The sequence below is a fragment of the Hyperolius riggenbachi genome, chromosome 11 (assembly GCF_040937935.1).
Source record: "Hyperolius riggenbachi isolate aHypRig1 chromosome 11, aHypRig1.pri, whole genome shotgun sequence".
NCBI classification, from domain to species: Eukaryota; Metazoa; Chordata; class Amphibia; order Anura; family Hyperoliidae; genus Hyperolius; species Hyperolius riggenbachi.
This window is the reverse complement of record NC_090656.1, coordinates 140,669,180-140,694,109: the sequence shown is the minus strand read 5'-3', so window position 1 is coordinate 140,694,109 and position 24,930 is coordinate 140,669,180. Positions and strand designations below refer to the sequence as shown.

Here is a 24,930-nt window from a genome sequence, read left to right as displayed (position 1 = left end):
ATATTAGGGGTGTGCAGGGTCAAAAACTCTGAGGGCCTGTTTCCACTACACGCAGATTGGATGCAGAATTGATGCAGAAAAACCAACTCCAATGAATGCCTAAACGCAATTTTTCTGATGCAGTTTTTCCCATAGACATTCATTGGAGTCAGTTTTTCTGCATCCATTCTGTATCCAATCTGCGTGTAGTGGAAACAGGCCCCGAGAGAAACACAGTCGAAGGGTGGCCATACATGGTACAATTTTTAATTTTTTTTCGATTAGATAATTTAGTTCGAATATTCCATTAGATCGAATATAAAGATTTTTCCAGCATGTCCAATCTGATTTTTATAAGATTCGCCCTTTCCTGACCTCTGCCACCACCAAACTCCTCATCCATACCCTCATAATTTCCCGCCTTGACTACTGCAATGCCCTGCTGTCTGGTCTCCCTATGACCCGAACAGCCCCACTACAGTCCATCATGAATGCGGCAGCCAGAATTATCCACTGATCCCATCGCTCCACCACAGCGGATCCCCTCCTTGAATCCCTCCACTGGCTTCCTATCCAGTCCTGAATCAGATTCAAGATACTGTGTCTGACCTACAAATCTGTCCACAAAACCTGTCCAACCTACATTTCCGATCTTACTCAGAGGTACACACCTAGCTGTTCACTCCGCTCTTCCAATGAACTTCGCCTAACCGCCCCCGCATTACCCTGTCCCATGCACGCCTCCAGGACTTCTCAAGAGCTGCTCCAACACTATGGAACTCCCTACCTCCACCCATTAGGCAAGCCCCCTCCTTCAACATCTTCAAGAAAGCCCTCAAAACTCACTTTTTCACTCTGGCCTACTACCCCTCACAAGTGCTCTAAACCCACAGCTGAACTCTGGTCCCCTACCTTTCGTGTTACCTTACCTCTCCCTCTAGATTGTAAGTCTTTGGGCAGGGTCCTCCTTTTGTGTCCTACCTGATCATGCACCTCCATTACTGTGAACCCATGCTATGCATCTGAGTGAACCTAACTTGCCTAATCTCCATGCTCCCCTCCAGTGACTGACTAAGCATTACCTTGTATTCCTACTGTGCTGCATGATCTGGTCTTTCTTGTATTCATGTATTGTCATTTTGCTGTATGTCACCCCTAAATATTGTCTGTAACCTAAATTAATGTCCAGCGCTGCGTAATATGTTGGCGCTTATAAATACAATAAATAAATACCTGAGGCTTCCTTCAGCCCCCTCCACACACCCTCCATTGCCGCGGTCTAAAGCCTCCTATATCTCCCTGCAGCAGCCCCTTTCTCCGCGGCCAGTCAGTGCAGGAGGAGTGTAGCCAAGCGTGCTCTCCTGTCTCGCTCCCGCAGCTGGGAGCGTTCTGCGCCTGCGCAGTAGTACAGTGTAGTCGCAGAACACTCCCGGCGACAGGATCACAGCGGTGTAGGTGCACGTGGCCTGGCTGCACAAGCACAGTATGCCGACTGGTCGGGGAGAATGGGGCTGCTACCGGGAGATCTAAGAGGCCTTAGAATGCAGCAAGGAAGATATCTGTGCGGAGGGGGTTGGAGGAAGCCCTAGGTATTTATAAGACTGCCTGTCAATGCCTGTCAATCTTCTACTATGCAATAAAAGCTTAAGAGCTATTTGAAATACATATATTGTGTGGTGCCGATCCTTTGTGGACTACAGATTGCTTTGACCCTGTGGTACAAGGGTGAGGATCTGTGCACACACCTCTTTATTGTTGAGCATTGAGTGGGTGCTCCTGGATACATGCTTTCACTAGGTATTTATAAAACTTTTTTTCCCCCTCGTCACAGTCCTACGGTTCCCCGCAGGCCTTTTTTGTTACAGTAACCAGTGAATTTCAAAGAGGAATCGTACTCTTTGTGCGGAAAAGTAGTGCAGATTGATACCTTTTTTAAACGCAGTACAGAATTGCGGATGGCTCCTGAAAACACAGCAGCCGCATAGGAAATCTTTACTTTTTGAATTGAGAAAGATGCCTGTGATTTCAAGAGTGACCCCTGTCAAAGGGTTTCAGAAACAGGTAATATCAGTTTGTGAAACTTGAAGAAAGTAGCCCCCACCAGACAATACATTCTGATAGGTTAGGCATGACAAACTTTAGCTAAACAAGGTTATTTAGGTATATAAAGCATTGTCAGAGATTGCTCAGGTATCCAGACCTGACAGCTCCTACACGTCCATCCATACAGCACTGCTATAAAAAAGGCAGACAAGCTTCATCTTAGGCCTAATTCATATGCCAACCATAAAGAGCAGATGTAAAATGCATGCGAGTTTGGATGTATTTTTTGATGTGTTCGCTCGAACGCATTTTTGCACTTGGGCATGCGACTTAAGCATGCGTTTTTCTGCAGAAAAAAAATCTATTGCCACACTTTTCGAAGAAAGCATTTGTTTGTGTTATCTACATTCAATGTCACTTTCATTATAACGTGTGGTGCACAAAAAATGCAAACAACATTGTGTTAAAATTATACTGTGCATAGTGAATGGCTACATTCAAAGTTATGCATAGTGTGTTGCCACACATTAATGGGCCACTCCAGCGAAAAAGTAAGCAGTTAAAATCTGACAGAACCAACAGGTTTTGGACTAGTCCATCTCCTCATGTGGGATTCTCAGGGTTTTCTTTGTTGCCAAAAGCATTTCCTGAATGGCAGTGCCAAGTCTAACTGCCAAAATAGAGTGCAAGTGAGTAGGGATGCTGGCTGGTATCTTACTATTTTGGCAGCTAAACTGCCATTATGGAAATGCTTTTGAAAACAAAGAAAACCTTGAGAATCCCCCATGAGGAGATGGACTGGTCCAAAACCTGTTGGTTCTGTCAGATTTTAAAGGGACCCTGAGCTCCTTTTAAAATCAATAATTGGACTTACCTGGAGCTTCCTCCAGCCCACCGTAGCCCGCAAGGTCCCCCAGCATCCTCATGGCTCCTCTCCTGGTCCTTCTGGCGGCTCCGTTAACCTGCGACATCAGGCCGAAGTCACAGATGCGCACCCCTGCCACGCACACTACGCGTTCAGTATAAGAGAACCGTCCATGTGCAAGACTCTCAAACCGACCGGTGACGTGTAGCGTGCGCGGCAGGGGCGCACATCTGTGACTTTAGCCTGAAGTCACAGATTAACGAGCCGCCAGCGGGACCGGGAGAGGAGCCAGGAGGATGCCGGGAGACCTCGCAGGCTACAGTGGGCTGTAGGAAGCCCCAGGTAAGTCCAAATATCAATTTTAAAAAGAAGTTAAGGTCCCTTTAAATGCTTACTTTTTCCGCTGGAGTGGTCCTTTAATGTGCAGAAAGCAAAGTGTGGAAAGAAAAATAATGCTTACTGAATAATGAAATACTGTACTCAGGGAATAGCAAATTATGGCCCTCCAAGCACCCTATGATATTCTACAGATTCTGATCAGATCAATTCAAAGCTTTATAAATTTGTCCAGTTGGTCCATATTTACCGGAATTTCAAATCACAGGCTCACCACCCCAAATAAATCAAATTTGTTATAAATCCATTCTGAGGCACTGATCAGATATTGGCCAGACGTGACCAAAATGACAGACCATACAATAAATCTGTTTTCATCATCAATGTGCCTATAGCCATATTAACTATAAGTAAGACTTCTGCACATAGTATGCATTCACGAACTTCTAAAGAAGTCTTCTACAGTTCATATCTCCACTCACCTGCAGGCTGGTGCTCATTCTTTCCAGTTGTACTTGTCCTGAGAGGTGCCACCGATTTAGTGCTATCCAACTCCCCCTTCTCTTGTGGTAACTCCATAGATGTTCACGGGGAGCTTGACGGAGAAACTGCCGCGCACTACCTCCAAAACAACACTCCCTCCAACTCACTCACTGCTGAATCTGTTTCAGTTTCTTGTGCAGCACTTCTGCAATTATTACCACGTCTCTCTCCCCCGCAGTCTCTTCCTTCTGCAGACAGTGTCACTACTACTGTCCCTCCCTCAGGAAGCGCGTCTCACTTCCCCATTCAAGAGACAGGCAGAGCTGATTGTGAAGAGAGCCGAGTGAGTGTGGGACAGCAAAACAGAGCAAATGCAGAAGCACAAAACATCACTGTTGTAGGGTTGAGATACATTTATAGTTAGAGCTTCGCTGGAATCGTTGTACTTCTTCCCATGGCCGAGAATTTAATGCTTATTCTTTGAATGTGAGGTGACATAAAGTTATTAATGTAAGAAAAGTAACAGTTATTTGATCAGGCACCGAGTTTTCCCTGTTTGTACACTGAGGCAGTGGGTCAGCTGACGGGCTGTCTGCATACTCTGGGCCTGAGCCCCTCCTTTATTGCACCTAGTCCATGCACGAAATAACCACTGCTGCAAAAAGATTATACTGTACATTTTAAATGTGGATGATTTGTATAATATACTGTATAATGCAGAGTCTCTGAAATTGTTTACAAACAAGTAGTGTTTAGACATAGGGGTGTGCAAACTTTTGAATTCGGGGCCACATAGCAAACTTAAAGAAAACCTGTAATGAAAAAATGAGTCCATGGGGGTACTTACCTCAGAAGGGATAAGCATCTGGATCTTAAAGAGGCTTTTCCCGTCTTCCTCCATCCTTTCGATCCTGCTCTGGGATGGATTCCCAAACTGTCTAGGACCATAGCAACGCACCTTGCTCAGGGGCAGTGGTGGCTTTCCGATTGGCTCCAGCCGAAATAGCCAAGCTTGATCGGAGTAGAGCAGGTCTTATCGGGCTCAGCTATTTCTGCTGGAACACGAACGAAAGTCACTGCTCTTCACAGGATTATTATGGTCCTGGAGCCGGATGACTACTGGTAATATGCAGGAGCGCACCACCAACAAGCTTGTCGGCGGATTTTCAGGGGCTGCCAGCACTGGAACGGGGTACCTAGAAGGACGGCAGAAGCCCCATTAGGGTCCCGAGGCTTCCTACTCCCAAGGTAAGTAGGGGGGCAGGACCAGCATAGGATGCAAGTGTGTCCCCAGTATTAAGTATCCCTCTCCCACAGTATAGGTAGCTACATAGGCCCCAGTATTAGCAGCGCCTCCCCAGTTTAAGTAGCCAGGTGTGCCCTTATATTAGCAGCGCACTTCCTAATTTAAAGAGGAACTGTCGCGAAAATATCACAATTTAAAACACATGCAAATAAGCAGTACATTTCTTCCAGAGTAAAATGAGCCATAAATTATTTTTCACCTATGTTGCTATCACAGTAGGTAGTAGATATCTGACATTACTGACAGATTTTGGGCTAGTCCATCTCTTCATGGGGGATTCTCAGCATGACCTTTATTCTTTATAAAGACATTTCCTGAAAAAGATTTATACACTGATACTGGCCAGCCTGCCTGCTCACTATACACTTCTTTAGCAGTTGGATGGTGCTACTACCATTTACTAAGTGCTTTTAAAAATAAAGAAAACCCTGAGAACCCCCATGAGAAGATGGGCTAGTCCAAAATCTGTCGGTAATGTCAGATTTCTACTACTTACTGTAAGTGACAGCAACATAGGAGAAACGTTATTTATACCTATACCCACGTGCAAATATAATATAACGTGCTGGCCAGCTTCCTGAACGCATGGTTGGTTAGTGACGGTGATTTGTATGTGTATGGCCAGGTGGCTTTAGCAGCTTGGGTGCACTCTCAGGTATAGGCACTTGTCATATGAATGCTGCTGTAGTTTTCATGGGGAAAATGCAACTGGTGTTTATCTGAACTTAGGTGGCTGCAACACGTGTAATTTTTTGCAGCCCATAAACTTTTAGGGTTTTGGGTTTTTTTGGCAAGATTCCATAGTGCAAACAACTTATTACTTTTTATTGTCAAACATACAGTGTCACTCGCAGCAAGTACATGGGTAGCAAGACCCTTTGCCAGCGCACCAGGCCTGCATGGCGGATCTTGGCATCAGTGTCCTTGCTGTTAGCGACACAGGTGGCACAAGTTGCTGTGCTGCTCGTTGTGTCGCTTGCAGCAAGAACACAGGTGGCAAGATCCTTTGCCAGCGCACCAGGCCTGCATGGCGGATCTTGGCATCAGTGTCCTTGCTGTTAGCGACACAGGTGGCACAAGTTGCTGTGCTGCTGGTTGTGTAGCTTGCAGCAAGATATCGGGTGGCAAGAGCCTTTGCCAGCGCACCAGGCCTGCAGGGCAGTTTTTGACACCTGTGTGTCCTTGCTGTTAGCAACACAACCAGTGGCACAGTTTGCAGTGCTGCTAGTTGTGTCGCTCGCAGCAACAGCTCCTTTGGCAAGACCCTTTCCCGGCACACCAGGCCTGCAGGGCGGATCTTGGCACCAGTGTCCTTGCTGTTACCGACACAGGTCGATGTGTCATTGTTAGTGCCGCCAGCAAACAGGACACAGCTGGCAAGTGGTGGCCTGCCCAACATGGATTGTTGGCAAAGGGGAAATCAGGTGGATCCCCCTCCGACAGCGCACCGTGCTGTGCTTCCGGTTGTGCCGGTACCAGGCAGGACACAGGTGACAAGAGCCGGCTTATGTTAGTGGCTGCAGGAGAAAGCGGCAAACTAAAGGTGAAAGGATTAGAATAGGACAACGGGAAATTTTATAGCATAGTCATGTTAAAAAACAATCAAATTCAGCATGTAGATAACACACTATGGCATTTGAGTCATCTGCATTCTGGAATCCTGCCAAAACACTGCTCCTGCTTCTGAACAGAAATAGTCTTTATACAATTAGTTATTCATTTTAGCATCAAAACTTGAGTTTGCAGGAGGAGCAGGCTGGAGGCCAGCCATCCCTGGGTGTCTGCGCCACTCCCCTTCAATGATGGTACCAGTCTGTATATCCTCCTGATCAAGCATTGTGGGTGGACAATATGTCTGAGGGCTTTTACGTCTCAGGAAGTTGGGCAAAGTGCACGTTGCAAGAACAATTACTGCACTTTATCAGGATCCAAATTTATCGGTCTCAGGAAAATACGAAACTGTTGGGCTAGGATGCCGAAGGCATTTTCAACAGCAAGTATGGCTTGTGATAGCCGATAATTGAAGATCCTTTGCTCTCTTGTCAGACTCCTTTGAGGATAAGGCTTCATTAGATGCGGTCCTAATGGAAATGCCTCAATTGCCACATAGACAAAATTAGAACTTTTCAGTCTCCTCATTTCTGGGCAAATTTAATTCTTTATTTTTCAGGCATCGACAGATTTCTGTGGCTTCCAACACACCACCATCTGAGACACAGCTATTAGTTCCTATGTCCACCATCATGAACTCATATCTTGCAATTACAAAGGCCATCATAACAACACTAAAATAGCCCTTATAATTGTAAAAATAGGAGTCACTATTGGGTGGTGGAGTGATTTGCACGTGTTTGCCATCCAAAGCACCACCATAATTGGGAAAATGCTACGAGTCCTGAAATCCTTTTGAGACAGCCTTCCACTCTTATTGGGATTTTAGCACTTTTGCACCCCCATAACTCTGGTTTTCAGAGATGTAGGGAACCCAATGTTGGAGTGCAAGTACAACAATATGCCTTCTACCTGCATGTGACATGTCGTGAGCTTCAGACTTTGCTAACGGCCATGGCGGGGATTTACATTTGTCACCGCCATCATTGCCAAAAAAAAACAAGCTTTTGTGACCCTAGGCTATGACCTATTTGGCCTAGAGGCCCCAAACTCACCCGTCCTGAGCCCCCTAAGAGTCCCTACAATGCTAGAAAATTTGCCACTGCTGAGCCATTGTCCTTTGAAAAGATTTGAGATTTTTGAAAGTGAAATAGGGAGCCCAATGAAAGCCAATGGCAAAATTCTGCACTTTTGCACCCCCATAACTCTGGTTTGCAGACATGTAGGGAACCCAACGTTGGAGTGCAAGTACAACAATATGCCTTCTACCAGCATGCGACATGTCGTGAGCTTCAGACTTTGCTAACAGCCATGGCGGGGATTTACGTTCGTCACCGGCATCATTGCCAAAAAACAAGCTTTTGTGACCCTAGGCTATGACCTCTTTGGCCTAGAGGCCCCAAACTCACCCGTCCTGAGCCCCCTAAGAGTCCCTACAATGCTAGAAAATTTGCCACTGCTGAGCCATTGTCCTTTGAAGAGATTTGAGGTTTTTAACAGTGAAATAGGAAGCCCAATACAAGCCAATGGCAAAATTCAGCACATTTGCACACCCATAACTTTAGTCTGCATAGATGTGGGGAACCCAACATTGGTGTGCAAGTACAACAATATGCCTTCTACTTGCATGCGACATGTCGTGAGCTTCAGACTTTGCTAACCACCAAAGCAGGGATTTACGTTCATTACCAGTACCATTGCAAAAATAAACAGGTTTTTTTGACCCTAGGATATGATCTCTTTGTGTTAGGGGCCCGAAAATCACCAGCCCTGAGCCCGCTTAAACTCCATACAAAGCCTGAAAATTTGGGGTCGCTCAACCGTACCGTTCGACAGAAACCTGCGCTTTTGTACCCTCAAAACCTAGGCCCCAATGAAAGCCTGTGGGAGATTTTAGCACTTTGCACCCCCATAACTCTGGTTTGCAGAGATGTAGGGATCCCAACGTTGGAGTACAAGTAAAACAATAACCTAGGCCTAGAGGCCAAAGACTCACCAGTCCTGAGCCCCCTAAGAGTCCTTACAATGCTAGAAAATTTGCCACTGCTGAGCCATCGTCCTTTGAAAAGATTTGAGATTTTTGAAAGTGAAATAGGAAGCCCAATGAAAGCCAATGGCAAAATTGTGCACCCCCATAACTTTAGTTTGCAGAAATGTAGGAAACCCAAAATTGGAGTGCAAGTACAACAATATGCCTTCTACCTGCACACTTTTGCACCCCCATAACTCTGGTTTGCAGAGATGTAGGGAACCCAACGATGGCGTACAAGTACAACAATAAGCCTTCTACCTGCATGCGACATGGCGTGAGATTCAGACTTTGCTAACGGACATGGCGGCGATTTACGTTCATCATTGCCAAAAAAACAACCCTAGGATATGACCTCTTTGGCCTAGGGGCCCCAAACTCACCAGTCCTGAGCCCCCTAAGAGTCCCTACAATGCTAGAAAATTTGCCACTGCTGAGCCATTGTCCTTTGAAGAGATTTGAGGTTTTTAACAGTGAAATAGGAAGCCCAATACAAGCCAATGGCAAAATTCTGCATTTTTGCACCCCCATAAATGTGGTTGATTATCACCCACCGACTCTAACAGTTAATACCAAAGGCCCCTTGCATCCTAGCAACACCAAATTTGCAGGATATGTTAAAAAGATAGCAGGAAACAATATTAAAAAAATACAACTTTTTATTATATTTTATCTGATGGGTGTGAGTGTGGGAAATCTGAAAAAAATGAAGTGGGGTCCCCCCTCCCGAGCTCTCTGTAACCCCTTGTCCCCCATGCAGGCTGGAATAGCCAGAATGCGGAGCCCCGGGCGACCTGAGCTATACCAGCCCGCATGGTCCATGGTATGGGGGGCTCCGGGGGAGAGGGGTGGCCAAGCCTTCCCCTCTCCCCCCGAGCCCTTGTCCAATCCATGGACAAGGGGCTCTTCCCCACCTCCAGCGCCCCAGGAGGAGGTGGGGGCGATGACTCCCTGGGGGGGTTCATGGTGGCATCTGGGAGTCCCCTTTAAGAAGGGGACCCCAGATGCCCACCCCCCTCCCAGGAGAAATGAGTATAGGGGTACAAAGTACCCCTTACCCATTTCCACAAAGGGTTACATGAAATAAAAACACAGCAACTAAAAAAGTCCTTTAATTTTCTTAATTAACCAGAAATACTTACCTGTACCTTTAAGAAAAAGTTCCCACGCCAAATCCCTGGAAAAGGTCCCACACTATAATCTGTTATGTCCCACGACGACAGTATCCTCTATCTTGCGATCTTCAGAAATACTTACCTGTACCTTTAAGAAAAAATTCCCACGCCAATATCCTCGGAAATGTCCCACGAATACAGTATCCTCTTATCTTGTGATCTTCAATTAAGTTGATTGAAGATCTCCACCGCCCCCCACATAGCAGAGAATGCGTCCTGTGGGACGCAAAGCTGCCGGCTCCCGCTGTCCTCCCCGCCTCCTTATGTCTCACCCCCACCTAGCCTGGTACTTGGTGCATCCATGGGTACACCAGGTGCTAGGCTAGGTAAGGGGTGACAGGTGAAGGCAGGTGGGGAGAGACAGCGGGATCCGGAAGCTATGCGTCCTGCACAGGACGCATTCTAAGCTATATTAACCGGTTCATGAATGATCCGGTTCTTTTTAATGAATCGGCTCTTTTTAATGAATCAAATGAATAGGCTCTGTAACTTTTCCTTTGAAACTTTAAAATTGATTTTCTCAAAAAGTATAAGGTCTTTTTCCCAAAAAATGTCCTCCTGTTCCCACTGTTCTTCTTAACATTCCCTGCAAATTTGGTGTTTCTATTTTTTGCGGAGACTTTGCTATTAACCGCTAAAGTCGGCGGGCGTTTAATTTTCCCACGGTCAGAAGAAGAATCGATTTTCTCAAAAGCTATAACAAGAAGAAAGGAAGAGATCGAGAGCCCCCGATAGTGTATTATCGTATGGTATATGGCACAAATTGTGGAAAAGAAGGGTTTATACTCACAAGTATGGGTTGCCAATAGGGGCAACCACTTCAATCGCAGACGAGGAGATTAGACCTGTCCTCGTTCAGGTTTTAAGAAAGTCGCTCTCCGTAGAAAAAAAAAGAGGGGTGTCAACACCTCAGCGGAGGCGCCATACGTGTCCACTTAGCACCACGGTTGCTCCTGCTTATGTGACTTTTTGTTGCCTGATGAAGCGGACTTGAGATCCGTGAAACGCGTTGCAATTTTGTTTGTTTTTCTGCTAAGGAGTAGTAATTAAATTATGTGATTTTGTTACACTGAACCAGTGCTGGTCTTTTGTGAGGTGAGCAAGCCCACCATTGCCACCTACAATTTTAACATTTTTATATTGGATCCTCTATTTTATCCTTTTGGCGTCAAAAGCTATAAGGTCTTTTTGAAAAAAAAATGTTTCCTCTTGTAGTCACCGCCCCCTCTACATCCCCTGCAAATTTGGTGCTTCTACTATGTAAGGGGACTTTGCTATTAACCGCTAAATTCGGCGGGCGATAAAGTCTATGGAAAAAATGCGAACCAAACTTTTTTTTGAAAAAGTTCTCGGTTCACCTCGAACACGAACCACCGATGTTTGCGCGAATCGGTTCGGCCGCGAACCGTTCGGGCCATTTCTACTGAGCTAAAGCACAAATTTTAAATGCTTGCTTTGCTTCTGTCTTTACCAAGGTGATGCCTTTAGCTTATATTATGGCTCTAGGTTGTTCCCACTCTACCTCATTCAGCATAAATTGCGTAATGCTGGGAATACACGGTTCGTTTCTGCCGTGCGTTTTTGCTTTCGATCGTTTTTGCCGCTCAATTTCAGCTCTCGATTCAGCTCTCGATTCTTATCTACCTCTCGTTTTTCTTATCTTTTTCCATTCACTTCTATCAGAAATCGAGCAAGAAAACAATCGAAAGGGAGATCGGACATGTCAGAAATTACCTATCGAACCATCTAATCAGCTACAAAACGAACCGTGTATTCCCAGCATAACACAGGCACGATTAAATAAGATTATGAGATTATGATAGACAAGGCACCTGCTGCCCAAATGTCAAACACCCCCGGGTATTAAAGGAGTTGAGTTCAGACATCGATAGGCCACGTTATCTTATTTTCTGTAATTCTCTTTTAAGTGGGTCAGTTCCTCATGACTGGCGTACAGCTGATGTTTTCCCCTTATTCAAGAAGGGGAAAAAATTAGGACCAGGAAACTATAGAAGTGTAAGCTTAACATCAGTTGTGTGTAAATTGTTTGAAGGTATCCTGAGGGAAGCTATACAAAATTATGTAGCACAGAATATTCTTCAGTTCAAAAGCATGCTTTTACTAAAGACAGGTCTTGTCTCACCAACATGCTCAGCTTTTATGAAGTGGTGAATGAAAATGTAGGTCTTGAGTAAGCTATAAATGTAGTGTACTTGGACTTTGCAAAGGCTTTTGACACTGTTCCCCGCAATTGCCTGGTGCAGGAGCTGAGGATACAGGGACTAGGAGAAAATGTGTGACTGTGGATAGAGATCTGGTTAAGGGATAGAAGGCAAACAGTGGTGGTAAATGGAACATATTCAAAATGGGAAACTGTTAGCAGTGGGGTAGTACAGGGGTCAGTGCTTGGTCCAATACTTTTTAATGTATTTATTAATGATTTAGTAGACAGAATTTAGAATACTGTAGCCATCTTTGCAGATAATACAAAATTATACAAAATTATCAACACTCAGATGGATAGTGACACATTATAACAGGATCTTGAAAACATGGCCATATGGGCAGGCAAGTGGCAGGTGAAATTTAATGTTGATAAATGTAAAATCATGCACCTTGGACGTACCAATGGTAGATTACCATATAAAATAAATGGCCTACAGCTGGGAACCTCAGACTTGGAGAAGGACTTATGCTACATACACACTTGAGATAAAAGTCTTTGGAAAAGGCAAGATCACAGACCAATTTTACCCCCTTCCATGTAGTATGAGAGCATACTCTACACAGTCTATTCTATTGAACTGAACTCCCCATCAGATAAAAATCTTTGCAAGATGCTGCACACATGCAACAGATCAGTATCTGTAAAAGATCAGTTCCTGCAAAAGATCCGTTCCTGTAAAATGCATTCATAGTCTATGATATCTGCAGATCTCATACACACCTTGTTTAACCCTCTGGGCGATACAATTATATCGCCCAGGAGGTGGCGCAGCACTATTTTTTAAATTTTTTTATTTTTTAAATCATGTAGCGAGCCCAGGGCTCGCTACATGATAGCCGCTGCGCAGCGGCATCCCCCCCCACTCCGATCGCCTTCGGCGATCAGAGTAAGCAGGAAATCCCGTTCAGAACAGGATTTCCTACTGAGCTTCCCCGGTCGCCATGGCGACGGGGCGGGATGACGTCACCGACGTCATGGACGTCGTGACGTCAGAGGGAGTCCCGATCCACCCCTCAGCGCTGCCTGGCACTGATTGGCCAGGCTGCACAAGGGGGAGGGGGCTGCGCGGCACGGCGAGCGGCGGCAGATTGGCGGCGAGCGGCGGCGATCGGAAGTTACACGCAGCTAGCAAAGTGCTAGCCCACATGTGGGCTCTTGTACGTGGGAAAGACGACAAGAGACGTCAAAACCAGAGTACAAGAACACAGAGGCTCCATCCGTGGGTTCAAACCACTGGAAGTAAGCAGCCATACACCGGTAGGCAAGCATTTTTTTGCCCGTGGACATGGTGTATCTCAGCTTAAATGGATGGTATTGGACCACGTACCCCCACTCAAAAGAGGAGGAGACAGGGACAGATGTTTGCTACAAAAAGAAGCACGGTGGATGAGGAAACTAGACTCTATTACGCCTAGGGGTCTGAATGAAATGTTTAGTATGAAATGCTTCTTGTAGGGAAATGTCATTTTGTTGTTTCTCTCTTACAGGTTGTGATGAACTGTCATCGCTTTGGTGGGTGGAGAGAGGGAACGTCTGCATCGGTGGTGCAGTGAGTTTATGCATGTTCTGTAAAGTTAACGTATCCTCTGTAATTTCTGTGTATCGAGTAGGCATGAGCCTAGATGTTTGCCTACACTCATGTTCCTGAAGGTGTTTCTTTGGGTAGACGTTTGATTGTAGTGCCCAATATGATGGACTTGGACTTACCCTGAAGGGTTAATGTAGTAGTTGGTCAGCTGACCAAGGAGGAGGGACTATCAATTTGGGTGTGTATTGTTGAAGTTCATAAGTTTGGTGTGTTGGTGAGGTTGCATGTACACTTGAGGAAGGGGGAAACCCCGAAATATGTCGTGTCGGCCACTGAATTGATAAACGCAAGTTTATAAACGCCATTTGAGTGCCTCCTTCATTTCTGCTTGTATCAAATTAAGGTGGAGTGGTGACCCACGGAGGGATCGTGCACCGGCGGACCAGGTGTCATATCTGGTGTTGAAGCCCAGCTCAGCAACCCCCTTTTGTGTCTTGAGCATTTATCACCAGCTGAGCGAGGGGTTCGTGTCCAAATGGACAACAACACAGGAGTTGGAGTCAACAATATAGATACACAGGCTGGGGACACAGCGAACTTTGCAGTAACCTTTGCGTACAATGACGAGTATGTGTCCAGGATTCTAAGCCAATTGGAATTTGAACCATTGGAAGTAACCACAGGTACTTTGACCACGACCCACCAAAGGAAACTGTTTGACCTAAAAAAACAAGCCTTGAGTTATACCCTACATCAGTCATTTCTGGCAGAGTACATCAAGAACAAGCGTATTCCGAGAGGATGTCGTATCAGCCTGAGATCTACTCTACTGAATGACGATCAAGTGTTCACCACACGTTTTTTTGAGATTCTGAATAAGGGCAGCCTTGATGTAATGCTCTTAACGGTGGAGAGACTACAGGTCAAACTAGGCATCATTAAGAAACAGATCTCTGATGTTGAATTAAAAGTGCTGGTGGCCTTACCTGAGGAGGATTACGAGAAGCTGTGTGAAGAGCAGCGTGAGAAGTTGGAGGAGGCGCGCCGCGTGATCCTGCAGAGGAAGCAGGGCAAGTTGGTAAGAGACGCAGAGGATTACCAGTTGAACCGCGTCTACACGTGGAAGAAGGAACGCAGGAATACTCAGCAGCGTCCCCGACCGAGCCCAGGAACAGGAGCACCCACCGGAAGCAGCAGCAGAGGCCAGACCGGAAGTAGAGCGGGCATAGCGGACGGCAGTAAGGGAGCAGGACATTAGCCACAACGTCGGAGGCAACGGCGTAAGCGTCAACACGAACGGAGAAACCCAGCAAGTGGGGGCAGCACAGGAGGCTACAGCAGTGGATCGGCATCTGACTCCCTGGATCCGGATTTTCGGGAGGAGCAGGCCTCAGCCGATATAGGGGGACAAAACGGCACAGGAGGGGCAGGCGGAGGAGTGGGTTCCACGAAACCCCGCCGCAATCCGAGAGCCCCATTACCACGGGACCATTACCCAAGGAGGGACAGAGTGCAGAGGTAAGCACCCTAGTGGTGAACATTTCCACTTATACCCTGACAGAAAGTGAGCAGGGTGTGCTGGACAAAGGGTTGGGGTATATACCAGTTTTTGACCTGGAGTTTTTTGACTGGGAAATTGACTTCCATACATTAATTAGGAGCCTGCAATTAAAAATGTGCTTTAAAGACACCACTGGCAGCACAGGTGTGGTCCCCTTGCGCAAAAAGAGTACCTGGATGCCGGATCTAATGACTCCTGCATTACAAACATTTAAAAGTTTAGTATACACTGAAGTGCAAAGGTTATGGAAAGAGCAGGAGTATACAGTAAAAGAGAACTTGTCATCCAGGGAGAAGCAGGCATTAAGATCTTTAAAAAATAACGAATCCATCATTATTATTAAAGCGGACAAGGGGGGAGCCACTGTAGTCATGGACAAGCAGATGTATGTGCAAGAGGCAGGCAGACAGTTGCAGGTTCCGGGGCACTATGAGAAATGCAGAAGTGATCCCACTTGGGTGATTAAGAATAAGGTAGATCACATGGTGCGGGATGCCCTGTTGCTGGGATTGATCACTAAAAACACGGCTGAGTTTTTGGAGGTGGTGCATCCACAGGTACCTTTGCTGTACCTGTTGCCTAAAATCCACAAGAGTTTGAGTTTACCACCAGGTCGCCCGATTGTGTCCGCGGTTGGGTCAGTGCTTTACCCCTTGTCCAAGTTTGTGGATGTTTATTTGCAAGACTTGGTAAAAGGTATACCCACTTGCCTAAAGGACACCACAGACGTGCTACTAAGGTTGAAGGAGGTGGACACCAGGGAGGCAGGGTTAATCCTGGCCACCCTTGATGTACAAAGCTTGTTTACCTCAATCCCACATGAGGAGGGCATGAGGTATATTGAAGAATTGCTGCTGGAGACATCTATGGACAATCGGTTGATATACTTCGTATTGGATTGCCTAGAAATGATATTGACTAACAATTATTTCAAATTCTGTAATGATTTTTATCTACAGAGACAGGGCACGAGTATGGGGTCCCCTGTGGCCCCGTCATTCGCTAATCTGTTTATGCACAAAATTGAGCAATGTATGTTTTTGAAGAATGACAAGTATCGTCACAATATTGTGAGGTACTATAGATTTGTCGATGACATTCTGATTTTGTGGCAGGGGAAGCAGGAGGAGTTACAACTGATGGTGAATGAGGCCAATGAGGCACATTCCACCATCAAGTTTACGATGGAGGCCTCAGATAGAGAGATCCAGTACTTGGACGTTTCTATAAAGATTACAAGTGAGGGGTTACAGACCTATTTGTTCACCAAGCCCACGGATCATAATAACCTGCTCAGAGTGGATAGTTTCCACAATAGGAATGTCATTAAAGCCATCCCGAAAGGACAGTATTTAAGAGCTAGAAGGATAGCCTCCACAGAGGAGGGCTATCAAACTGCTGCAGATAGACTGACGGAGAAATTCAGATCCAAGGGGTATGACTCTAAAATGTTGGAGAGTGTACGGGCAGAAATTGGTGAGGTCCCCAGGGAGTCCCTATTGTCAGGTAGGCCCATGCAGGAGAAGAGAATTGATCGTATCCCATTTGTGCAGACGTATTGTAAGCAATCCAAGGTGGTTAGACAAGTGGTGAATAGGTATTGGCCGATACTGCAGCAGGATCCGACATATGGGGAGATTTTTAAAAATGCCCCACTGTTTTCATTTAAACAGGGGAGGACCATCAAAAATATAGTCAGTCGGGTGGATCTTGCTGAAAGATGTGTTGAGATGCACAAGCTCACCAAGAAAAGGGGTACCTTCCCATGCATGAACTGTAATTGTTGTGGGGCGGTCATTAAAGGAGATCACATCAGCCATCCACATACGGGTGAGAAAATTCGGATCAATTCAATGTATACTTGTGAGAGTACATTTGTGGTTTATGCTTTGAAATGCCCATGTGGGCTCTTGTACGTGGGAAAGACGACAAGAGACGTCAAAACCAGAGTACAAGAACACAGAGGCTCCATCCGTGGGTTCAAACCACTGGAAGTAAGCAGCCATACACCGGTAGGCAAGCATTTTTTTGCCCGTGGACATGGTGTATCTCAGCTTAAATGGATGGTATTGGACCACGTACCCCCACTCAAAAGAGGAGGAGACAGGGACAGATGTTTGCTACAAAAAGAAGCACGGTGGATGAGGAAACTAGACTCTATTACGCCTAGGGGTCTGAATGAAATGTTTAGTATGAAATGCTTCTTGTAGGGAAATGTCATTTTGTTGTTTCTCTCTTACAGGTTGTGATGAACTGTCATCGCTTTGGTGGGTGGAGAGAGGGAACGTCTGCATCGGTGGTGCAGTGAGTTTATGCATGTTCTGTAAAGTTAACGTATCCTCTGTAATTTCTGTGTATCGAGTAGGCATGAGCCTAGATGTTTGCCTACACTCATGTTCCTGAAGGTGTTTTCTTTGGGTAGACGTTTGATTGTAGTGCCCAATATGATGGACTTGGACTTACCCTGAAGGGTTAATGTAGTAGTTGGTCAGCTGACCAAGGAGGAGGGACTATCAATTTGGGTGTGTATTGTTGAAGTTCATAAGTTTGCTGTGTTGGTGAGGTTGCATGTACACTTGAGGAAGGGGGAAACCCCGAAACATGTCGTGTCGGCCACTGAATTGATAAACGCAAGTTTGTAAAAGCCATTTGAGTGCCTCCTTCATTTCTGCTTGTATCAAATTAAGGTGGAGTGGTGACCCACGGAGGGATCGTGCACCGGCGGACCAGGTGTCATATCTGGTGTTGAAGCCCAGCTCAGCAACCCCCTTTTGTGTCTTGATCTGAAGATCCATCCTGGTGGATCTGATCTGCAGATGATTGTCCATTCAACAAGGTGTGTATGAGATCTGCAGATATCATAGCCTATGAATGCATTTTGCAGGAACAGATCTTTTGCAGGAACTGATCATTTGCAGATACTGATCTGTTGCATGTGTGCTGCATCTGTGTGTGCAGCATCTTGCAAAGATTTTAATCTAATGGGGAGTTAAGCTCAATAGAATAGACTGTGCAGTGTATGCTCTCATACTACATGACAGGGGGTAAGATTGGTCTGTGATCTTGCCTTTTCTAAAGACTTTTATCTCAAGTGTGTACGTAGCATTAGAAATACAAGTTCAGTAATCATATGCAAAGCAAATTAAATTCTGGGATGCATAAAAAAGTATCTTGATATACTAGTGTACTACTCCCTTTGCATAAATCACTTGTGATGCACTTTACAAAAGTTATTGTATTGTATTATTGTAAGGCCTCATCTGGAGTATGGGATACAGATTTGGGCACCATACTATAGAAAGGACATCGACCTTCTAGAATGGGTACAAAGATAAGCAATTAAATTAATCAGAGGGATGGAAGATCTCACTTACCAAGAAAGGCTGGACAAACTGGGCTTATTTAGCTTGAAAAAAGGCAACTGAGAGGTGACCTGATTAACAAGTATAAATACATCAGAGGGCAACACAAAAGCTTGGCACTAAGTTTTCTGTCCCTATGGCTATACAACAGGCAAGGGGACATGATCTGCGTATGGAGGAAAAAAGTTTTTCCCATTTATTTAGAAATGGGCCTTTTACAGTTAGAGTGGTTAAAATCTGGAATATCTTACCTCAGGAATTATGGCAAATTCTATATCTGCATTTAAAGAGGGCTTGGATGCTTTCCTTGCATTGAAGGGCATCCACTATAATTACAGAGGTGCCTGGCTCTTCTACTGACCACATATGCTATTGCTCCGTTGTTATTGCCTGATGAAGCGGGATCAAACCTGCGAAAGGCTTTGTATATTTGGGGTTCATAAATAAAATATATTGGGCCTGATTCACAAAGCGGTGATAACTCAGTTATCACGCCTAAAAGACTTTAGGCGTGATAACCTTTGCACTGCTGAGTTAGCACCGTTTTGTGCTCTTTATCGCGCGCAAAGTCCCGCGCGCAAAGTTTTGCGCGCGCAATCGCGCAACTCCGCGCGCAGCGCCCACAGGGTTTAATGGGCGCATCGCGCGCACTGCACCGTGCACCGCGCGATTGCGCACGGGAATTTCACGCGAGTTTCTTTTTATCACGCCTAAACTGAGTTTAGGCGTGATAAAGGGCTTTTCACAGGCGTGCAAACACTTTGCACCGCTTTGTGAATCAGGCCCATTGACTGTCTTTACTACAGTCGTTGTGTGTCTACTTGGAGGAGGTAAGTCCACCACTACCTCCTTTATTTACCAAGAATTTGTTTTTTAAGCTCATTTAGCTTCCTTTTATCCTTTTGGCGCCTCTGTTCTCCTGCATAACTATAATTACTAGGTGATTCCTGGGAGAGTTGATCCAGGGTTTTATCTGACTGCTATCTGGAGTTGGGAAGGAATTTTTCCCTTTTAAGGCTAATTGGCCCATGCCTTGTAAAGTTTTTCGCCTCCCCTTGGATCAACTGGGATATGTGTTCAGGATGGTGTTTTTCTTTCTTTTTTTTTTTTTTTTTGGTTGAACTTGATGGGTGGATGTCTTTTTTCAACCAAACTAACTATGTAATTATTAACTATGATTGGTGGTGCATAGATACTTTTTTTGTGTTTGAACGTTTCAGCAGTCCTGCAGGTAATTACATTCTGCCATCTATTAGTGCAGAGGCTGAAAAATGACATTGTGTTTTGGGTGTCCAAAACCGGGGCCAAATACAAAGCAAATGTTTGAAAGTCTTTTCCATTTCATTCGCTTCATCTATTAAACCAGGGGTCAGGAACCTTTTTGGCTGAGAGAGCCATAAATGCCACATATTTTAAAATGTAATTCCGTGAGAGCCATAGAATATGTTTCAAATTGGGACAGTAGGGCTCACGTCCCTGTTGCCATGGTGATGTGTATACAGTTGATCCGCAAGGCAGCGGAAGTGTAAGACACGTCTTCAGTTTCTCTTGGGTTTCAGCAACATCAGCAATTTCCCCAGGAGCTAGACAGAAGAAATACCAACTAACAGCTTGTACAATTAGCTAGCTGACTTGGGGTTGATTCACTTTGTAGGACGAGATCCCCAGACTTTGGCCCAATAGGCTGCCTGTCAGGTGACAGGCAGCCTATGACAGGCAGCCTATTGGGCCGATCAAAGTGCTTGGATCTCGTTCTACAAAGTCACTGGACTTGACACAGTCCAGAGTGTGCCAACTGGAGCAGCTGTTCGTTTTGGGATAGCGCGAGTAAGTTAGTAGTGCATGCTACCGCAGTAACGTTCACCACTTTGAAAGTTTTACTTGCGCTGCCACACTAAGCTGTGCTGCTTGAGCAGTGTAGCTTAGTGAATCAACCGCTACTGATTTGTATGTGAGCCAGATGTAGCCATCAAAAGAGCCACACATGGGCGTAGGGCCTGGGGTCGCAGCAGTCGCCTTCGCGACCAGGCCCGGCTCCTGAAGAGGCGGGGGAGGGGCCCGGGGGGCCCATACCCGTGCTGCCTGTGCCGCTCGCTGCCCTGTTGGTGTGCGCTGTATTGGAGGGGGGAGCCGAAGCCGCGGGGAGGGAAGCCCGACCTCTCACTCCCTTCCTCTCCCCGGGCTCCCCCCTCGAAATTCTGAGTGAGCGTGCAGGGTAGCGGCGCTATACTAAACTACTCACCTCCGTCCCAGGTTCCAATCGTCGCTGGTCTCCTCCCGCTCCAGTCCACATAGATGCTGATACACACGCTGCGTACACGCTGACGCAGCAGCGTGTGTATCAGCATCTATGCGGAGCGTGAGGAGACCAGCGAGTCAGCGACGATTGGAACCTGGGACGGAGGTGAGTAGTTTAGTATAGCGCCGCTACCCTGCACGCTCACTCAGAATTTCGAGGGGGGAGCCCGGGGAGAGGAAGGGAGGGAGAGGTCGGGCTTCCCTCCCCGCGGCTCCGGCTCCCCCCTCCATTATTGGGGTGGGGGCACCTACCTAACCTGACCTAACCTGGCGGGCAGCTACCTATCCTGGGGGGCACCTACCTATTCTATCCTGGGGGGCAGCTACCTAACCTATCCTGGGGGGCAGCTACCTAACCTATCGTGGGGGGCAGCTACCTAACCTATCGTGGGGGGGCAGCTACCTAACCTATCGTGGGGGGCATCTACCTAACCTATCCTGGGGGGCAGCTTCCTAACCTATCCTGGGTGGCAGCTACCTAACCTATCCTGGGGGGCAGCTACCTAACCTATCCTGGGGGGTAGCTACCTAATCTAACCTATACTGGGAGGCAGCTACCTAATCTAACCTATACTGGGGGGCAGCTACCTAATCTAACCTATCCTAAGGGGCACCTACCTATCCTATCCTGGGGGGCACCTACCTATCCTATCCTGGGGGGCAGCTATCTAACCTATCCTGGGGGGCAGCTACCTAATCTAACCTATCCTGGGGGGCAGCTACCTAATCTAATCTATCCTGGGGGGCAGCTACCTAATCTAACCTATCCTGGGGGGCAGCTACCTAATCTAACCTATCCTGGGGGGCAGCTACCTTATCTAACCTATACTGGGGGCAGCTACCTTATCTAACCTATACTGGGGGTAGCTACCTAATCTAACCTATACTGGGAGGCAGCTACCTAATCTAACCTATACTGGGGGGCAGCTACCTAATCTAACCTATCCTAAGGGGCACCTACCTATCCTATCCTGGGGGGCACCTACCTATCCTATCCTGGGGGGCAGCTATCTAACCTATCCTGAGGGGCAGCTACCTAATCTAACCTATCCTGGGGGGCAGCTACCTAATCTAATCTATCCTGGGGGGCAGCTACCTAATCTAACCTATCCTGGGGGGCAGCTACCTAATCTAACCTATCCTGGGGGGCAGCTACCTTATCTAACCTATACTGGGGGCAGCTACCTTATCTAACCTATACTGGGGGCAGCTACCTTATCTAACCTATACTGGGGGTAGCTACCTAATCTAACCTATACTGGGAGGCAGCTACCTAATCTAACCTATACTGGGGGGCAGCTACCTAATCTAACCTATCCTAAGGGGCACCTACCTATCCTATCCTGGGGGGCACCTACCTATCCTATCCTGGGGGGCAGCTATCTAACCTATCCTGGGGGGCAGCTACCTAATCTAACCTATCCTGGGGGGCAGCTACCTAATCTAATCTATCCTGGGGGGCAGCTACCTAATCTAACCTATCCTGGGGGGCAGCTACCTAATCTAACCTATCCTGGGGGGCAGCTACCTTATCTAACCTATACTGGGGGCAGCTACCTTATCTAACCTATACTGGGGGCAGCTACCTAATCTAACCTATACTGGGGGCAGCTACCTAATCTAACCTATACTGGGGGGCAGCTACCTAATCTAACCAATACTGGGGGGCAGCTACCAAATCTAACTATATACTGGGGGCAGCTACCTAATCTAACTATATACTGGGGGCAGCTACCTAATCTAACCTATACTGGGGGGCAGCTACCTAATCTAACCTATACTGGGGGGCAGCTATCTAATCTAACCTTTACTGGAGGGCAGCTACCTAATCTAACCTATACTGGGGGGCACCTACCTATCTAACCTATACTGGGGGGCACCTACCTATCTAACCTATACTGGAGGGCAGCTACCTATCTAACCTATACTGGGGGGCAGCTACCTAATCTAACCTATACTGGGGGGCAGCTATCTAATCTAACCTTTACTGGAGGGCAGCTACCTAATCTAACCTATACTGGGGGGCACCTACCTATCTAACCTATACTGGGGGGCACCTACCTATCTAACCTATACTGGAGGGCAGCTACCTATCTAACCTATACTGGGGGGCAGCTACCTATCTAACCTATACTGGGGGCACTTACTTATCTAACCTGTATTGGGGGCACCTACCTACCTAGTTAGCCTATACAGGTGGCAACTATACTGGCTACCTATATTGGAGGCACCTACCTAACTAATCTATACTGGGGGCATCTACCTATCTAACCTATGATGGGGGCAACTATTCTGGCTACCTATATTAGAGGCACCCACCTAGCTAACCTGTACTGGGGGCACCTACCAATCTAACTTATACCGGGGGTGCCTGCCTATCTTACCTATACTGGGGGCAACTATACTGGCTACCTATGCTGGAGGCACCTACCTGGCTAACCTATACCGGGGGCAACTATACTGGCTTACCTATGCCTGGCTACCTATACTGAAGGGACCTATAGCTGGCTATAGGGATTTGTGTGCGTCGAGTGTTGCTGGGAGAGGGGCCCACATCCAGATTCCGCATCAGGGCCCAGAGGTTTGTAGCTACGCCACTGGAGCCACATATGGCTCCCGAGCCATAGGTTCCCTACCCCTGTATTAAACCAACCCAGTAGCAAATCCAACTCCATGAATCCACTACAGCTTGCTGAAAGAGAAGTATTTATAAAATGTATTTTTGCTGTTTTTACCATATAAAGCTTTCCTCTTCCCAGTCCATCCAGACAATGATTGCACAATAAGGGTATAAGAGATGCCCTAGGGTAGTATAAAAGCATCTAAAACCAGTTTAAAATGAGAAAATAATTTTGAGGTAGCCTACCGTAATGACGAAAAACTCTTTGTTTGTCAGTATGCCAAAATCTTAAAATTATATACATACATTTATAGCATACAATTATTAAAATTAAGATTTTAAGATTTTGGCATACTGAGGAGTTTTTCTCTACTGATGTAGGCACTGCCATTGGCCTGAGGAAGCGGGCTCAGACCCGCAAAACGCCTTGCCTGTGCTACTAATAAAAACCTTTGCTAAAACAAAGAGTTTTTTGTCATTGAGATAAGCTACCTCAAAATTATTTTCTCATTTTAAACTGGTTTTAGATGCTTTTATAATACACTAGGGCGCCTCTTATACCCTTATTGTGCAATTTATACCCCCATACCTCGCCCGTTTGAGGGGTGGAGACAAAACACACATGGCCCCCACCACGGTGGACATCTGTCCCCTTTCTTTTCAGGAGAGCTACCGCATCCAGGTCCCCAGTGACCACCCCGAGTTCTGTCGGGTTTATTGTCTCCACCTGCTTTCTGTGGTCGGTTGCCCCCCTGCAACCCACCTTTGTGAGTAGCATCTTACTTTCTACTATTGCCAATTGTTTTGACGTACCACACCATTGGGCTCCCACTTTTGTCTCCTGTGCCTTTTTCCTAGAGGGTGCCCTGACACCCACATCCCACTACAGACAATGATTGGTTTATCATAATATCAGGAATATCTATTACAACATAAGTCTGCCATGTTATAGGATAGTATAGTCAGCATGTCAATAGTTAACATTCTTAAAGGATACCCGAGGTGACATGTTACATGATGAGATAGACATGTGTATGTACAGTGCCTAGCACACAAATAACTAGGCTGTGTTCCTTTTTTTCTTTCTCTGCCTAAAAGAGTTAAACATCAGGTATGTAAGTGGCAGCTCTTGTCTGAGTCAGGACTGGTTCAGACTACAGCGTGACCCTCACTGATAAGAAATTACAACCATAAAACACTTTCCTAGCAGGAAATGGCTTCTGAGAGCTGGAAAGAGATAAAAAAGGGTCAATAGTTCATAGATTTTAGTTCTGCCATACTTCAACGAATGTGTCATTGAGCAAAAACAATAAAACAGTAAAAACTTAAAAAATGAATTTAAATATAAAATAAAGCTGTGGAATATCTTACAAAGTCATTATTAGGAGAAGGAGGATAGACAGAATTGTTTATTTCATTAGTTTATTTTCACCTCGGGTGTCCTTTAATAGAGTTAAAGGCAGGGAACACACTTCACAGTTTTCGTACGCGTTTTCTGCACAGAAAA

The 24,930-nt window shown here is 46.2% G+C and overlaps 1 protein-coding gene across 2 annotated transcripts in view; it reads right to left on the bottom strand.

Annotated features, from left to right (window-relative positions):
- The window catches only part of EML3 (EMAP like 3), a 375,337-nt gene extending 371,345 nt beyond the window's left edge, over positions 1-3,992 (bottom strand). For both annotated transcript variants that reach the window (XM_068260560.1, XM_068260561.1), the window contains exon 1: positions 3,706-3,992. In XM_068260560.1, coding sequence (XP_068116661.1) covers positions 3,706-3,802 — 97 coding nt within the window. In that variant the 5' untranslated portion in view covers positions 3,803-3,992. The remainder of the gene's footprint in view (positions 1-3,705) is intronic.
- Between the last annotated feature and the right edge of the window lie 20,938 nt (positions 3,993-24,930).